Consider the following 14,949-nt stretch of genomic DNA (forward strand, 5'->3'; position numbering starts at 1 on the left):
TCAGTGCTGTGTTTGCACAGAGCCATTTATTCAGCTAGTTCATTAACCTGGAGGACATTAGAGTTCTGCAGAGGTGATTAGGACATTTTTTTGTGAGACGAACTGAAGTTTGTGGCGTTCTGGAATAATGAATAGGTATGCAAAGTGTTCAAATGTGTTCACTGTGGAGTGGGAACAGTTCCCCCACATGTTTCGGTTTAATGTGTTGGGATTGTGTAAGCTTCAATACGTTATCAGTAATACACCTTTTTGTTTTGCTGCTGTTTTAGAGAATCTTTGGCATTCGTTACCCTGCTTTCATTAGCATTTGGCTCAGAGCTGACAGGACTATTTGGAAGCTTCACCTCACCAAACTTCCCAAATGTCTATCCTAATAACCAGCGTATGGTGTGGAATATCACAGGACCACAGGGACACAGATTACGTCTCTACTTCACATATTTTAGCCTGGAGCCTTCTCATCGCTGCGAATATGACTATGTTCAGGTTAGATCTATATCTTCAACTGCCCTTTAAACATGGGGTCATTTTATGGGGGAATATATACATATCAAAGTGCACGAGTTACGGTCCTAAATTAGATTTTATATTTCAGAATATCTTGGATAGTACTTCAATGAATTAGTGAATTGGTGAAAGTGAATCTACAATCACTGCCATCAAGCTTCTATTATATTCATACAACCTGTGGGAAAAGTATTTCCATGCTTTAATTGAATTGAATAAAGAGAACAGCAGTTTTAAATGAGAAAAACATTAAAGCATTCTTTGCCCATGCAAATCCAAATCAAGACTTCAATCAGGAATCTGTTAGATGGTTGACTGAAATGTTAACAAGGTTTAACCTTATTAGAAATGTTAGGTCCTTGTCAGATTAAAATAATTCCCCCTAAGAGCCTACAATTATTTCATAATCAGCTTGTATTGTTTATGTTAATAAGCATGTTTTCTTGATCCATAAATTCACAAAGGTATACCACCTTTGTAAATTTAAGATTAGAGCTTTATCATTAAATTGCACCATTTGCCAGATTATATCAGAATACTTGTTGAACATTTGATTTAACCTCTCTATCATGAAATGAAACACAATAATTCCTAATCAAGTTTCTTGCACGCTAACTAAGCTGCCGATGTGTGCTTGTAATAATTACTACTTGCTGAATCTTTCCAGGTGTTCTCAGAAGCAAATGACACAGTCCGGTTCTGTGGTGAGGCAGAGAAAAATTACGGTGATGCACCCAAAAACACCGTCATCTATTCTGCCACCAACACCATGTCTGTGCTCTTCAGATCAGATTACTCCAATGACGACCGATTCACAGGCTTCCAGGCATTTTTTTCCGCCGAAGGTGATGGAAACAATGGATTTACAGCATGACTGTCTCTCTCACGGCATGATTGTTCCTCTCTTTTGCTATCACCTCTTGCTGTAAAGGCTAAGGTTTAAACTAGATATAAAATATATAAATTTAATACGAAAAAAAATTAATAATAATATATGCGTTTTATAATGTTTATAATATTGTATATTCTAAAATGAAGTAGATTTTCTATATATATATATATATATATACCATTTTATCATAGATGTGTTGATCTTAGTGGAAGCCCAAATCCATATAAGTGAGAACTGTTGCTAAACGTCCTCTTTGTACTCTTTACAGACATTGATGAGTGCCTGAACACTGTGGATGGAGAGCCTGTGTGTGACCATAATTGCCATAATTATATGGGGGGCTTTTACTGCACTTGCAGATTGGGATACCAACTCCACGATGATAAAAGACACTGCCCTGGTAAGATCCCGGAGAACAGAACAGATGAAACCCCTGGCCTGTAGATTTTCTGTTCATTCATTATAAAATGTATTGGGCATTATGTAATATGTTGCACATGTTCATTTTCACAAAAAGGCTAGTTACTATAAATGCACTATAATTAGCATGATAAGCACTGAGACAGTAAAAATTGCTTTTTGTTTTTTGATAGGCCATCAATGGATTCTATGCATGCTGACTGCCTATGTATTTCCACTACAACTGTTGTATTCTCACATAGTAAACTGTAGTAGTAGCAAACTCTTTTATTTCTAAACTCATATTTCTATTAGCTGTCTATCACAAATAATTACATTATATTATTATATAGTATATTAAACTATAACATTTAAGTAGCAGCTTTAAATACCTTTAGAGTTGCTTTTGTCCTGTCTTGTAACATTTCAAAATTAAATTATGCATCAGAAATTGTGGTGGCCAATGAAGCGAAACACAAAAGTGATTGTGCATAGATTCCATTACTAGTTACCTGATTTATAAAAACTTTTTGATTGTGCAACTTAAAGCTCTCTTAAAGGGATAGTTCACAATTCTGTCATCGTTTAATCACCCTCATTTTGTTCCAAACTTGTATGACTTTATTTCTGAACACAAACGAAGAACTCAATGTGCATACAATAAAAACAACATTGGACTCCATATACGTTCATTGTATGGATTAAAAAATATATATTTTGTGTGTTCCACAGAACAAAGGAAATGAGGATTTAGAAAAACATGATACTTTTTAAAGCATAATCTAAAGCAACCTTGGTCTTCGGAAAGCGCTATAAAAATAAAACTTATTATTATAATCAATTTAATTAAATTGTTAACAATTTATTATAGTACTTTTATCACTGATCTTGATCTATATCCAGTAATAAAGACTGACTCTTTGTCTGTAATCTTATCTATAATAATACATTATCTATAATATCTAACATATTAATTCTGAAGAAGAACAACTTTTAGCTGTGTAAGTTATTATGTAAATCATAATATTTTAAGGAAATATTGTCATAAAGCTCAATACTGATTTATGCTTCAGTAGTGACTTGTGTACATCACAGACCTGTTGAAACGGCGGTCACAGCAGCAGGCTGGGCAGCCACGGCTCACCACACACTGTCTATCAGCCCTGTCAACAGCTCTTAATTGAGCTAGTATAGCCTATAATCGAGCAGGAAATAGAGTCCCCAAATAGAGGTTTGTTATATCATTGACAGGGTGGATGCAACTAACTGCATGGCATTTTTCGAAAGAAACAAGGTTTGTTTTGGGTTTCGAATAGACAAATTTACATTTTCGACTTCCCCTCAGGTTGTGAAAACTTTGGGCAGAAATGGATTAGTCCCAAAAACCTCCTCTCATTTAAAGTTCTAATGTTTACTGTGGTTCTGGACAGCGCTAACTGGTTTTAGCCTGAAGCGTGCTTCAGCAACAGGCTGATGATACAGTGGGCAGCGTCTCACTAGTCTGCCTGTATAAAGCAGTTGATCTCTGTCACTCTAAGCGAGTCCGGGTTAATTACCATTGGTTCCTGAGGGAACAGTGTTATAGGGATCAGTTGAAAATTGATACCTGTTTCGAGCTGTAGACTGTGCTAATGGTGGGTAATTAATCACAATTACCAGCCTAGACATGCCTCTTAATTGTTTTTCTTTGCTAATGGGGAAGATAGAGACAACATATTGTGCAGAAGGGAAGACAGAAACAATGACTTGTGTCTGAATCATTTAATCAAATGAATTAGTAGACCTTTGCCCTACTCAGCTGAAATTCCCCATTTATATCAATTATTTGTAGCATCTGCACTTGTTGGGGTTCATTTATTAAATTAAAAGTTTGGCCAAAAGTAAAAATTGTCATCGTTAACTCAACCTCAATGTTCCAGACCTGTATGACTTTCTCTCTTTGGTGGAACACAAAAGGATAAATTTGATCTAAATATGATTTATGCGATATTTCAAGTCTTCTGAAGTCATTTGATAGCTTTATGTGAGAAATATTCACTGAAAATCTTCCTGTCCAGTAAGCTGTTTACTTGAGAACTGCTACTATTGGATCATTGAGCCAATTCTTGAGTGAGTCATTCAGACTGAATCAGATGATTTGTTTAAAAGATTTAAATCAAAAGATTGATTTGTTCCTGAATCAGCCACAACTGCTTCTTTCATGAATTTGCTTTGGTGTACTATATGTCAACAAAATCCAGAGGGCTTGACAACACATGGTAAAAAAAAAAAAAAAGTTGAGCCAACTTAAAATTAAGGCAGCCAACTTCAGCAGATTTTTGAGTTCTCTCAACTTATTTTTGTAGGAGATTCTCAACTTTTTGTTGTATAAACTTAAAACAACAAGTTCAAATCTGCTGAAGCTGGTTGCCTTAAAATTTTATGTTGGCTCATCTTTTTTTTTTTTTTTTTACAGTGCAGGGGGAATCCAGAAACAACAGTCCAAGCGGCGAGACAAGGGTTAATCCAAGATACACAAGCAGGAAACAGGACACAAGACAACACGAAATGACTAGACTTAACTAGAACTAGGCTCCGTAAAGCAGCAATCACTTGGTGAGTGATAAACACAGAACAATACTCAGCAGTGAGAAAGAGGAAGTCCATGGCTTATGTAGTATGTCTGATTGAATTCAGCTGTGTATGTGTGCTCAGTGCATTCAGCTGTGTATGTGTAATTAGTGCAATGGATGATGGGAACTGTAGTCCGGGGTGAAGTGCAACAGTTAGTGTGGTGCAAGAGTCCATAGTAGTGAGTGGGTGATCTCTGGTGGTGAGCGAACAGAAGTGCATGAACAGGATTCGTGACAGTAATAGCAAGCAGCGAATATAAACAGCAATAATCTGAAACCTCTTGCGATTCTTGCATCTAAAGTTGTTAATGATTGAGTAAAGATCATTTTGAAATTGCTCAGAAATTGCTGAGTTTCTGGGGGACATTTTAACTAAATATGACCACATCATACTACTGGGTGATTTCAATATTCATGTCTGTTGTGCTGCTAATGTTTTAGCCAAGGACTTTTTAAATCTTATGTCCTCATTGAATTTTGTACAATGGGTAAAAGGCCCCACTCATTGTCTTGGTCACACACTTGATTTGATATTGGCCTACGGCTTATCTGTTGCTGACGTTGAGCTCTGTGGTACTTCTTTCTCTGATCATATACCGGTGTTGTTTACTACTCTTCTTCCTTCATTACCTAGCATTACACCAACTCAGGTATGTTGGTCTCGTATGTTGACTGCTCAATCAGGTACTGACTTCTCAAATATGTATCTGGAGGCTCATCAACCTTTTATTTTAGATCCTATCATTTCACATTGTTTTAGACCCCATTTTATCTGCTACTCAATGGAGTGAATTTTAATTGGTTACGATACAGACATGCAGAGAAATCACTTTAAAATTAAAATCCACTTTTTCCTCCTTTGATATTATTCCATCACGATTTGTGAAACAAATTTTTTCTACTATTGGTTCAGACCTAGTGACTATTATCAACAACTGCCTAAAGACAGGGACCTGAATGTTTTAGAGTAGCTTCTGTGACACCAATTTGTAAGAAGCCCTCTCTCGATACTGCGGATTATTCAAACTTTAGACCGATCTCTAATCTGCTGTTTGTATGTAAAATTCTAGAAAAAATTGTACTTATGCAGTTGCAAAGCTATTTGAGTACTAACTGTATCTCCGATATTTTTCAGTCTGGTTTTAAAAGCTTACACAGCACAGAGTCTGCCCTATTGAAGTTTTTTAATGATGTTCTAACATCTACTGATTCTGGTAATACTATGGCCTTAGTGCTTTTAGATCTCAGTTCAGCGTTTGATTTTGTTGACCATGGTATTCTGCTATCTCGCTTAGAGCACTGCATTGGTATTAGAGACACTGTACTTGATTGGTTTCAGTCATTTTTATCCAATAGAAGATTTTTAGTTAGTATTGGGCAATATTCCTCTTCGGTAGCACATTCTTCATGTGGTGTTCCTCAAGGATCAACTTTGGCGCCGTTATTGTTCTCGCTGTACATGTTACCCATTGGTTCAATCTTTAGGAAATTCAATGTGTCATATCATTGCTATGCCGATAATACTCAGCTTTACATACCACTTAAGCGCAATGACAAGTCTGCTTTACACCAACTTACAGCCTGTCTCCAAGAATTGAAAGCATGGCTCACTAATAATTTTCTGCATTTGAATGACGATAAAACTCAAATTATTCTGTTTAGGCCTAATGAGAAAACCGATCTGAGCACTGTTGACCTGGGTTCACACTCCCCGTATTACTCTTCTGAGGTCAAGGATCTGGGATTCATACTGGACAGCGATCTAAAGCTGAATAAACAAATTAATTCTACTGTGAGTGCCAGTTTTTACCACCTGCGAAGATTAGCAAAAGTCAAACCCTTCCTGAGTATGAGGAGTTTTGAGATTATAATTCATGCTTTTATTTCTTCGCGACTCGATTACTGTAACTCGTTATATTATGGGCTGCCTGTTGCAGCTATTCATCGTTTACAACTGGTTCAAAATGCGGCTGCTCGTTTGCTCACAGGCAGTCGCAGAAGGAATCACATCACACCTATCTTGCGTTCATTGCACTGGTTACCGGTTAGCTGTCGTATTCAATTTAAAATTCTGCTATTTGTGTACAAAGCTCTGAACAACCTCGCTCGTTCATATCTTTCTGAGTTGATTGTTGTACACAATCCAGCTAGATCGTTTAGGTCACAGACTAAGCAACTGCTTTTGGTTCCTAGAACTAGATTGAAATGTAGGGGTGATAGAGCCTTTGCTGTTGCTGGCCCCAAGCTATGGAACAACTTGCCTTTGTCTATCAGAACAGCTTCTTCAGTGACTGAGTTTAAACGTCTCTTAAAGACCTATCTTTTTCCCCATGCTTTTAATGGTTTTTGACTGTGTTTTTCTGATGATGTGTTTATCTATTGTGTGATGGGTCAATGTGACTGTGTACAGCACTTTGGTAAACTAAGATTGTTTTAAAGTGCTTTATAAATAAATTTGAATTTTCTGTCTTTTCATACATCACTCATTCATGTCAACAGAATAAATGCAAAAATAATAGCAACCTGAATTTACTACCTGAGAATTTACTGCAGTGACTGTTTCTATCTGATAACTCTTTTTAGCTGTAAAAAGCTTGTATTTGCCAAAGTATCTAATTGCCACACATGTAATGTTTGTAACTGCTCATAAATGTCACTCTGAAAGTAGTGACGAAAAGCCATTTCTCTGGCCATTTTACAGGTGGAAAGGTTTATTTACTTCTGAGCGTCCCAAATCAATGTTGCAATTTCCTGCGGCCCTCAGTGTTAAATGTGGCATGGATAGTTGTCTGTTAAACGTATGTGTGTGTGTGCTTTTGACAATTCCCAGTGGGTGTGAAAATGCATTTTTTTTCACTGTAGCTGAGTGCAGTGGGCAGGTGTTTCAGGAGAGGTCAGGAGAACTGAGCAGTCCAGAGTACCCAGGTGTTTACCCCAAGATGAGCCAGTGTGATTACACTATCAACTTGATGGAAGGCTTCCAAGTGACCCTCCATTTCCAGGATGTATTTGATGTGGAGACTCATCCTGAAATCCACTGCCCTTATGACATCCTCAAGGTTGGTTATTTCACAATCAACAAGCACCGACAGCACTCCAGCTAGGATGGTAGTTCAAACTTAAAACAACAGCCATAATAGTATGTGTGTGCACATGTATGAGTCACTTTAGAATCAGAAAGAGCTTTATTGCCAAGTGTGTTTGCACACACAAGGAATTTGTCTTGGTGTTAGGAGCTTCCAGTACAGAAAGTACAAACATAGTGCAGACAACATATAATTAAGGTGATAAAGAACACTAATGAAGAGAATATACAATGATTAAGGATAACAATAGTAATAAAAATAAAAATATACAGAAAAGAGACATGACCATAGACAGAACTGTGAATGTGCATGTGTCCTATGTACAGATGAAGGTTTGATGAGTATTTACAGATGTACAGTACCGGGGTGTGTTATGTGTTGTTCAGGTGGGATACGGCCTGGGGGAAAAAACTGTTCTTGTGTCTGGCTGTTCTGGTGCTCAGTGATCTGTAGCGCCGGCCAGAGGGCAACAGTACAAAGAGAGAGTGAGCTGGGTGTGAGGGGTCCAGAGTGACTTTCTTAGCCCTTTTCCTCACTCTGGAGGTGTAAAGTTCTTGGAGGCTGGGCAGAGGGGCACCGATAATTCTCTCAGCAGTCCTAACTGTCCGTTGTAGTCTTCTGATGTCTGTTTTGGTAGCTGAACCAAACCAAACAGTTATAGAAGAACATAGGACAGACTCGATGATTGCAGAGTAGAACTGTTTCAGCAGCTCCTGAGGCAGGTTGAACTTCCTTAGCTGGCGGAGGAAATACAGCCTCTGCTGGGCCTTTTTCGCAATAGAGTCAATGTGATTGTCCCACTTCAGGTCCTGAGAGATGGTGGTGCCCAGGAATCTGAATGACTCTACTGAAGTCACAGTGCTGTTCATGATGGTGAGTGGGGGGAGAGCAGGGGGGTTTCTCCTGAAGTCCACTATCATCTCCACAGTTTTGAGCGTGTTCAGCTCCAGGTTGTTAAGACTGCACCAGACAGCCAGCTGCTCAACTTCCTGTCTGTAAGCAGACTCGTCACCGTCCTTGATGAGGCCTATGACTGTAGTGTCGTCCGCAAACTTCAGGAGCTTGACAGAGGGGTCCTTTGATGTGCAGTCATTCGTGTAGAGGGAGAAGAGCAGTGGGGAGAGAACGCAACCCTGAGGGGCGCCAGTGCTGATGGTGAGAGTCCTGGATGTGAGTTTGCCCAGCCTCACTAGCTGCTGCCTGTCTGTCAGGAAGCTGGTGATCCACTGACAGATGGAGGAGGGCACAGAGAGCTGTCTCAGTTTGTCTGAGAGAAGGTCAGGTATGATGGTATTGAAGGCCGAGCTGAAGTCCACAAATAAGATCCTTGCATAATTCCCAGGTTTGTCGAGGTGTTGCAGGATGTAATGCAGTCCCATATTGACAGCGTCATCCACAGACCTGTTTGCTCTATAGGCAAACTGAAGAGGATCCAGCAAGGGTCTAGTGATGTCCTTCAGGTAGGCCAGGACCAGTCTCTCAAGTGACTTCATGACCACAGACGTGAGTGCGACAGGTCTGTAGTCATTAAGTCCAGTGATTTTGGGCTTTTTGGGGACGGGAATGATGGTGGAGCGTTTGAAGCAGCAGGGAACTTCACACAGCTCCAGAGATCTGTTGAAGATTTGTGTAAAGATGGGGGCCAATTGGTCAGCACAGACTTTTAGACAGGCAGGTGAAATACCATCTGGTCCTGAAGCTTTCCTAGATTTCTGTTTTCTGAAGACCCGGTTCACATCCTCTACACAGACTTTAAACGCAGGTAGAATGGTGGGGGAGGGAGTAAGGGGGGTTGCAGGGGGGGAAGGTGAATGTGTGAAGTGCAGATCAGAGCGGGTGCTGGGTGTCAGTCTGGCCTTTTCAAATCTGCAGTAGAACACATTGAGATCGTCAGCCAGTTGTTGATTCTCCACAGACTGTGGGGGTGGTGTCTTGTACATGGTGATGTTCCTCAGACCAGTCCATACCGACGCCGGATCGTTGGCTGAAAGTTCTTTTTTTAACTTCTCAGAGTAGTTCTTTTTAGCCACTCTGATCTCCTTTGTTAGTCTGTTCCTGGCCTGGTTATACAAGATTTTATCCCCACTTCTGTAAGCGTCCTCTTTGGCCTGACGAAGTTGTTTGAGTTTCCCAGTAAACCACGGTTTATCATTATTGAATGATAAGAATGTCCTGGTGGGGATGCATATATCCTCACAGAAACTGATATATGATGTTACAGTCTCTGCGAGTTCATCCAGATCGGTGGCAGCAGCTTCAAAAACACTCCAATCAGTGAGATCAAAACAAGCTTTTAAATCTTGCTCTGCTTCATTAGTCCATCTCTTAACAGTTCTTAATACAGGCTTCGAAGATTTGAGTTTTTGCCTATAGGTCGGTATGAGATGAACCAAACAGTGATCAGAGAGCCCCAGAGCTGCCCGTGGGACAGAGTGATATGCATCTTTAATTATTGTGTAACAATGATCCAATATATTACTGTCTCTGGTGGGACATGTAACGTGCTGTCTGTATTTTGGCAGTTCGCGGGAGAGATTTGCTTTATTAAAATCTCCAAGAATGATTAAAAAAGAGTCCGGGTACCTTTGCTCTGTTTCAGATATTTGTTCAGCCAGCTGTTGCATCGCGGCTGAACTGAATTTAATGGGGTCCTTTGGGAACTCTCTATACCTCTGCCCGATAAAATAGAGATTGAAGAGTTTAAAGAATTTAATGACACATTACATTTTTTGTTTAGATTATATGGAACAATAATTATGTCATTATTTAACATAAAAGAAGATATTTTGAAACATTTTCAACAAGATGAATGTTGGAAACACATGTTTGTAACATGAATGACAGAATTTGGCTAACCTATGATGTTTTTCTTGACATTTTGTGACTTTTTCTCATTTAGGGTGATGAACATGCATGAAAAGTGTCAACACTCTGAATTGAGGAATATGTGTAAAAAAAAAAAAAGAAGTGGTTTTGATTTTTGTTTGTGAGTCAATTTAAATTCATTGTTAAAGGCAGCTGCATGGACCAAAAATGATCATTTCTGACCTTCAGGAAAGCACGCAGAACAAGTGCTTTTCAACTTTTCTGTTTAAAATGTTGAAAGGTTTTTAAAATGTTACAAAAATACCTATAATACTGTTAACATTTGCATTTTATAAGACAATTGTTAAAAATGGTTGTTAAATACAGTTAACATGATTAAATATAATCATATGTTCTCATGCTTTTTTGTAATGTCTGAGAAGTATTCATGCTAAAGATTTGCTATTTTTAACTAATTTTTTAATAGTGTGATTTTTGTGGGACCCCCACCATAAAAATACCCAGATTTTTAACACATACAACTATTAAAGCACAGAATAACTATAAACAAAAAAGAACTATAAGACAGCTCATTAATGTGCATTGAGTATAATAAAATATTTTATATGGTTCATAGAATCCCCACAAAGACTTGTATCTATATGTATATATATAGACTGAGCTATAATCTATAGCTTAAGGAAGGTTGTTTACAGTACAGTTACTGTTTGAAGAGAGATAGAATATGCCTTCTAGTGTCCTTGTTGGGTGTTAAGACAGATTGATTTTAGAGTGGTTTACACATATAAGATTGGCTCTCCATGAAAATAAGCATGATATGTGTTTGTGTTTACTTTCAGCACAGATTTTTACACTCTACATCAAAGCTCATTTGATTTTAATGACTAAATCCAATCCCTTTTTATGGCGTTTAACAGCTTGTTATAGCTGCGGTCTTTCAGTTTAGCATTTTTATTATTTTTTTCCCTCGCTGCCTATGGTCTCCTCAGCAGTGGTGTTAACTGTCAGACTACGCCACTAATCACTGACCTGAAGGCTGTTGAATACATAATGTATGCTCTCTCATGGCCTCCACAACTGCCTATTATTTCTCATCACCCTCCCACCTCCCAAGAGACTTGTTTATCTGTTGCCATTTGTATACACTGACAATTCAAACTGTTTTGTTTAAGATCACTGCAGGTGGAAGGGAGTACGGACCATTTTGTGGCAAGACCCCACCAAGGAAAATAGAGACGGGATCTCACAAAGTGCATGTGACCTTCCGCTCAGACCACTCGGGGAAAAACAAAGGCTGGAAGATCAAGTATACCAGCACAGGTAGTTTACAACACCCTTTTCTCTTCTGTTATTTGATAAGGAAAAACTAAGAAAAACTACATTACACAGCACAGTGTTGAGCAAAACTTTTTAATAAAATGATAATGTGAAAGATATTGGTGAAAGGATTCAGATCTGATGGCTGTCAGAAATGACATTTTGTACATGATACATGAAGAATAACATTTAAATGACAAGTTAATAGGCTGTTTCCAGCTTGTATGTCACTGTTCTCACTGTTCCCTGCTCTCATAGCGCAGCCATGTCCAAACCCTGTGGCTCCTCAGCACGGACGTATACAACCCCAGCAGTCTCAGTACATCATGACGGACACTTTCAATGTCACGTGTGATCTGGGCTATGAATTAATTCTGGTAACCTTTTACTTTCTCAAAGATTTAAGAAAAGAGGCTTGGTGTCCTATTTATGGACTTAAAAGTGACTTTTTGCATCTTTAGGGGGAAGAAACGTTGGCCTTTTATCAAGCCACATGCCTAAAGGGTGGATTTTGGAATGGACCAATGCCTCGCTGCATCAGTAAGTTGTTCAACAATCCCAGATAAGCATGAAGTGTGTATAATCGTCAATGGGGGTTTACTTACGTACCAAAGAGGAGGTACGTTTTCAAACCTAAGTGTTATTTCAAGTTGAAGTGAGTGAAATTCCTACTGCGAACTCTGTGATGAAATAGTGATGAAACCTATAATGGAAAGCACATTTTAAATACATTTAGGATTAGTAGTTTTCCATGAAAAAATGCATTTGGTAAAATTAATGAAAGTAAAGCTTAACACTACAATAATAATAACTTTATTCATTTTTGCATGAAAAACCTAATCATGCAAGTAAATTAAAAACAATGCTTCAGAAATAAAATTCAGAAATATTTTTTCTTTCCTCATTGGTAAAGATTTTTTAGGTGTTTTTTTTCAAATTTGCTTCTTTTTAAGTAAATTATTTTGCAAGGGAAAATGTGCTTAAACATTGATGATTAAATTAAATATTCATAAAAATACAGGAGTATGCAAAAACAACTGGTATAGGACTGATAGAACACTTTTAAAATATTTTGGAGGTCAAAATTCAAAATTTTATGATGACATGTTGCATTGCAAATTCTCAGTTGGCTCAGTTAAATTATGTGAACTGAATGTCTTTTCATTTCATTTGAAAAGATTTCAATGCAACGATCAAAACGTTCCCATATCTTTTAGTGTACAAGGTTATAAGTGTTAAAATGTGAGGAAAGAACAAACTGAAATAATAGACTTAAAAAAAAAAAAGAAAAATACATTAAACTCAAAATGAAAATAACAATAGTTAACAGTAAACAGAATTTTACCAGAATTTAACAGATTTCTTTTTTTTTCATGACCAGACATTCAAGTCAACAAACTGATATGCTTAGGTTTCGCCAACATGTCTTTTGTTGTGTCAATGACCAAATATCTCTCTTTTGCAGTTGTTGATTGTGAAGATCCTGTAGAAGTGTATAATGCAAGTGTGAAATTCACTACAACCACATATAAATCTGTGATCAAGTATTCATGCAATGAATTCTACGCAATGAAGGAAGGAACAAATGGTAATGGGCAAGTTGTAGTGTTTGGATAGCAATACATTGTAAAACACATCAGTCATCACTGGAGGTTTAGTGTGGAGGAGCCTTAATCTTTTTCTCTCTGAAATTAGGAGTGTATACCTGTGCACATGACGGCTACTGGAGAGATGCCCTGGGTGCAAAAATACTCCAGATATGTTCACCCAGTGAGTTTAATGCATATGGTTTATCTGTTTTATTTACACTACACTACACTACCATGTTTTATTATAAAACTTTGAAAACTGTCAAAAAGGTTGAGAACCATTTGTTTGTAAGCTTCACTGTTATTCTAAAATGTGGAAAATAGCAATAATAAAATAAAAAAAAGAAATTAGCAGGTGTGTAATTTTTTTTTTACTTGTAGTTTATATCAGTGTCATATCTTTGTTAGAATTGTAATGTCATATATGAGAATAGAAAAGACAAAACACAGGTGTAAACACTGATTTGGTGTTTGCTGTGTTTCAGTTTGTGGCCAGCCTGAGCTCAAGCTGTCCAAGGTGATTGGCGGGGAGAATGCAGAAAAGAACGAGATTCCCTGGCAGGTCATGATACGACTGGATCATCAATTCATCGGTGGAGCTTCTCTTGTTTCGGACAACTGGGTCCTCACTGCTGCTCATGTTCTGAAAAGCTACACAGATACTTCCAAACTGCAGTTTAAGATGGGCATAGTCAAGAAACATGGCACCGAGGCTATAGTTGGCATTCCACAGAAAATCTTCATTCACCCTCAGTACCATCACGATAACATTAACTTCAACCATGACATTGCCCTGATTAAACTGGAGTATAAGGTACCTGTTAGTAAAGCCGTCATGCCTTTGTGTTTGCCTGGGATGGAAGAGCGGTTTGTTTTGAAGGCTAATGACGTTGGGAAGGTGTCTGGATGGGGTGTGTCAAATATAAACAGACCCACGTTACTTTCCAATAATCTACAGTACGTACTTTTACCCATCACTGATTTTGAGGACTGTAAGGCTAAATATGACGCCACAGTGACAGCTAAAGGGAAACTAGTAGTGACAGAGAACATGGTTTGTGCTGGGACTGCTGATGGAGGAAGAGACTCCTGCCAGGGGGACAGTGGAGGGCCCTATGCGTTTTTTGACACACAGAGCAAAAGTTGGTTCATAGGCGGTGTTGTGTCATGGGGTCACGGATGTGCCCAGCCTGGGTATTATGGGGTTTATACTAAAGTGAGCAATTATCTTTCATGGATTGAAGAAATCATGTCCAAAAACAGTTGAACAGTGTTGAAATGTTTGACTTTGATTTAATGAGAATTATCTTTACCATAACAGCTTTGCATGTGACAGTCATAGACAATTTCTTCTGTTGTTGTTTTATTAATCTTTTTTGTGCAGCATTTTGGTAGGCATTTGCTTATACAGCACATTTAAAAATAAATAAAGTAGAGGCACACAATTTTTTTTTTAAGATTTAATTTTGGCATTTTTTACTTTATTATGATAGGACAGATCAGAGTTGACTGGAACGAAAGTGGGAGAGAGATGGGGGGGGGGGGGGGGGGGGGGGGGTAATTGGGAAAGGTCCTCGAGTCTGGATTCGAATTTGGGACGCCTGTATCGCAACAGCGCTGTATGTTGGCGCGCTGCCCTCAAGGATATCGGCGCCAATGAGGCACATATTTTTTTATTGTTTTAATCTATATATCTTGTAGAGTTGCATATTTTATACGAG

At 38.2% G+C, this 14,949-nt stretch overlaps 1 protein-coding gene across 1 annotated transcript; it reads left to right on the top strand.

Moving 5' to 3' along the window:
• The first annotated feature begins 52 nt into the window (after window positions 1-52).
• On the top strand, window positions 53-14,671 carry LOC306860550 (mannan-binding lectin serine protease 2-like). The gene is made up of 11 exons (XM_079402292.1): window positions 53-135; window positions 270-486; window positions 1,175-1,352; window positions 1,668-1,799; window positions 7,273-7,469; window positions 11,495-11,642; window positions 11,898-12,016; window positions 12,101-12,179; window positions 13,105-13,227; window positions 13,335-13,409; window positions 13,714-14,671. Exons 1-11 carry the CDS (start codon window positions 128-130, stop codon window positions 14,493-14,495), a joined length of 2,058 nt encoding a protein of 685 aa, XP_079258418.1. The 5' UTR covers window positions 53-127; the 3' UTR covers window positions 14,496-14,671.
• Window positions 14,672-14,949: the final 278 nt, after the last annotated feature.

Source organism: Barbus barbus, assembly GCF_936440315.1.
Source record: "Barbus barbus genome assembly, chromosome: 41".
Taxonomy (NCBI): domain Eukaryota; kingdom Metazoa; phylum Chordata; class Actinopteri; order Cypriniformes; family Cyprinidae; genus Barbus; species Barbus barbus.

Excerpts from the sequence above, each read along its gene's own strand:
- LOC306860550 (XM_079402292.1), top strand. Across the intron at positions 13,228-13,334 it reads AATGAAGGAAGGAACAAATG|GAGTGTATACCTGTGCACAT; the intron begins GTAATGGGCAAG and ends CTCTGAAATTAG. Across the intron at positions 13,410-13,713 it reads ACTCCAGATATGTTCACCCA|TTTGTGGCCAGCCTGAGCTC; the intron begins GTGAGTTTAATG and ends GCTGTGTTTCAG.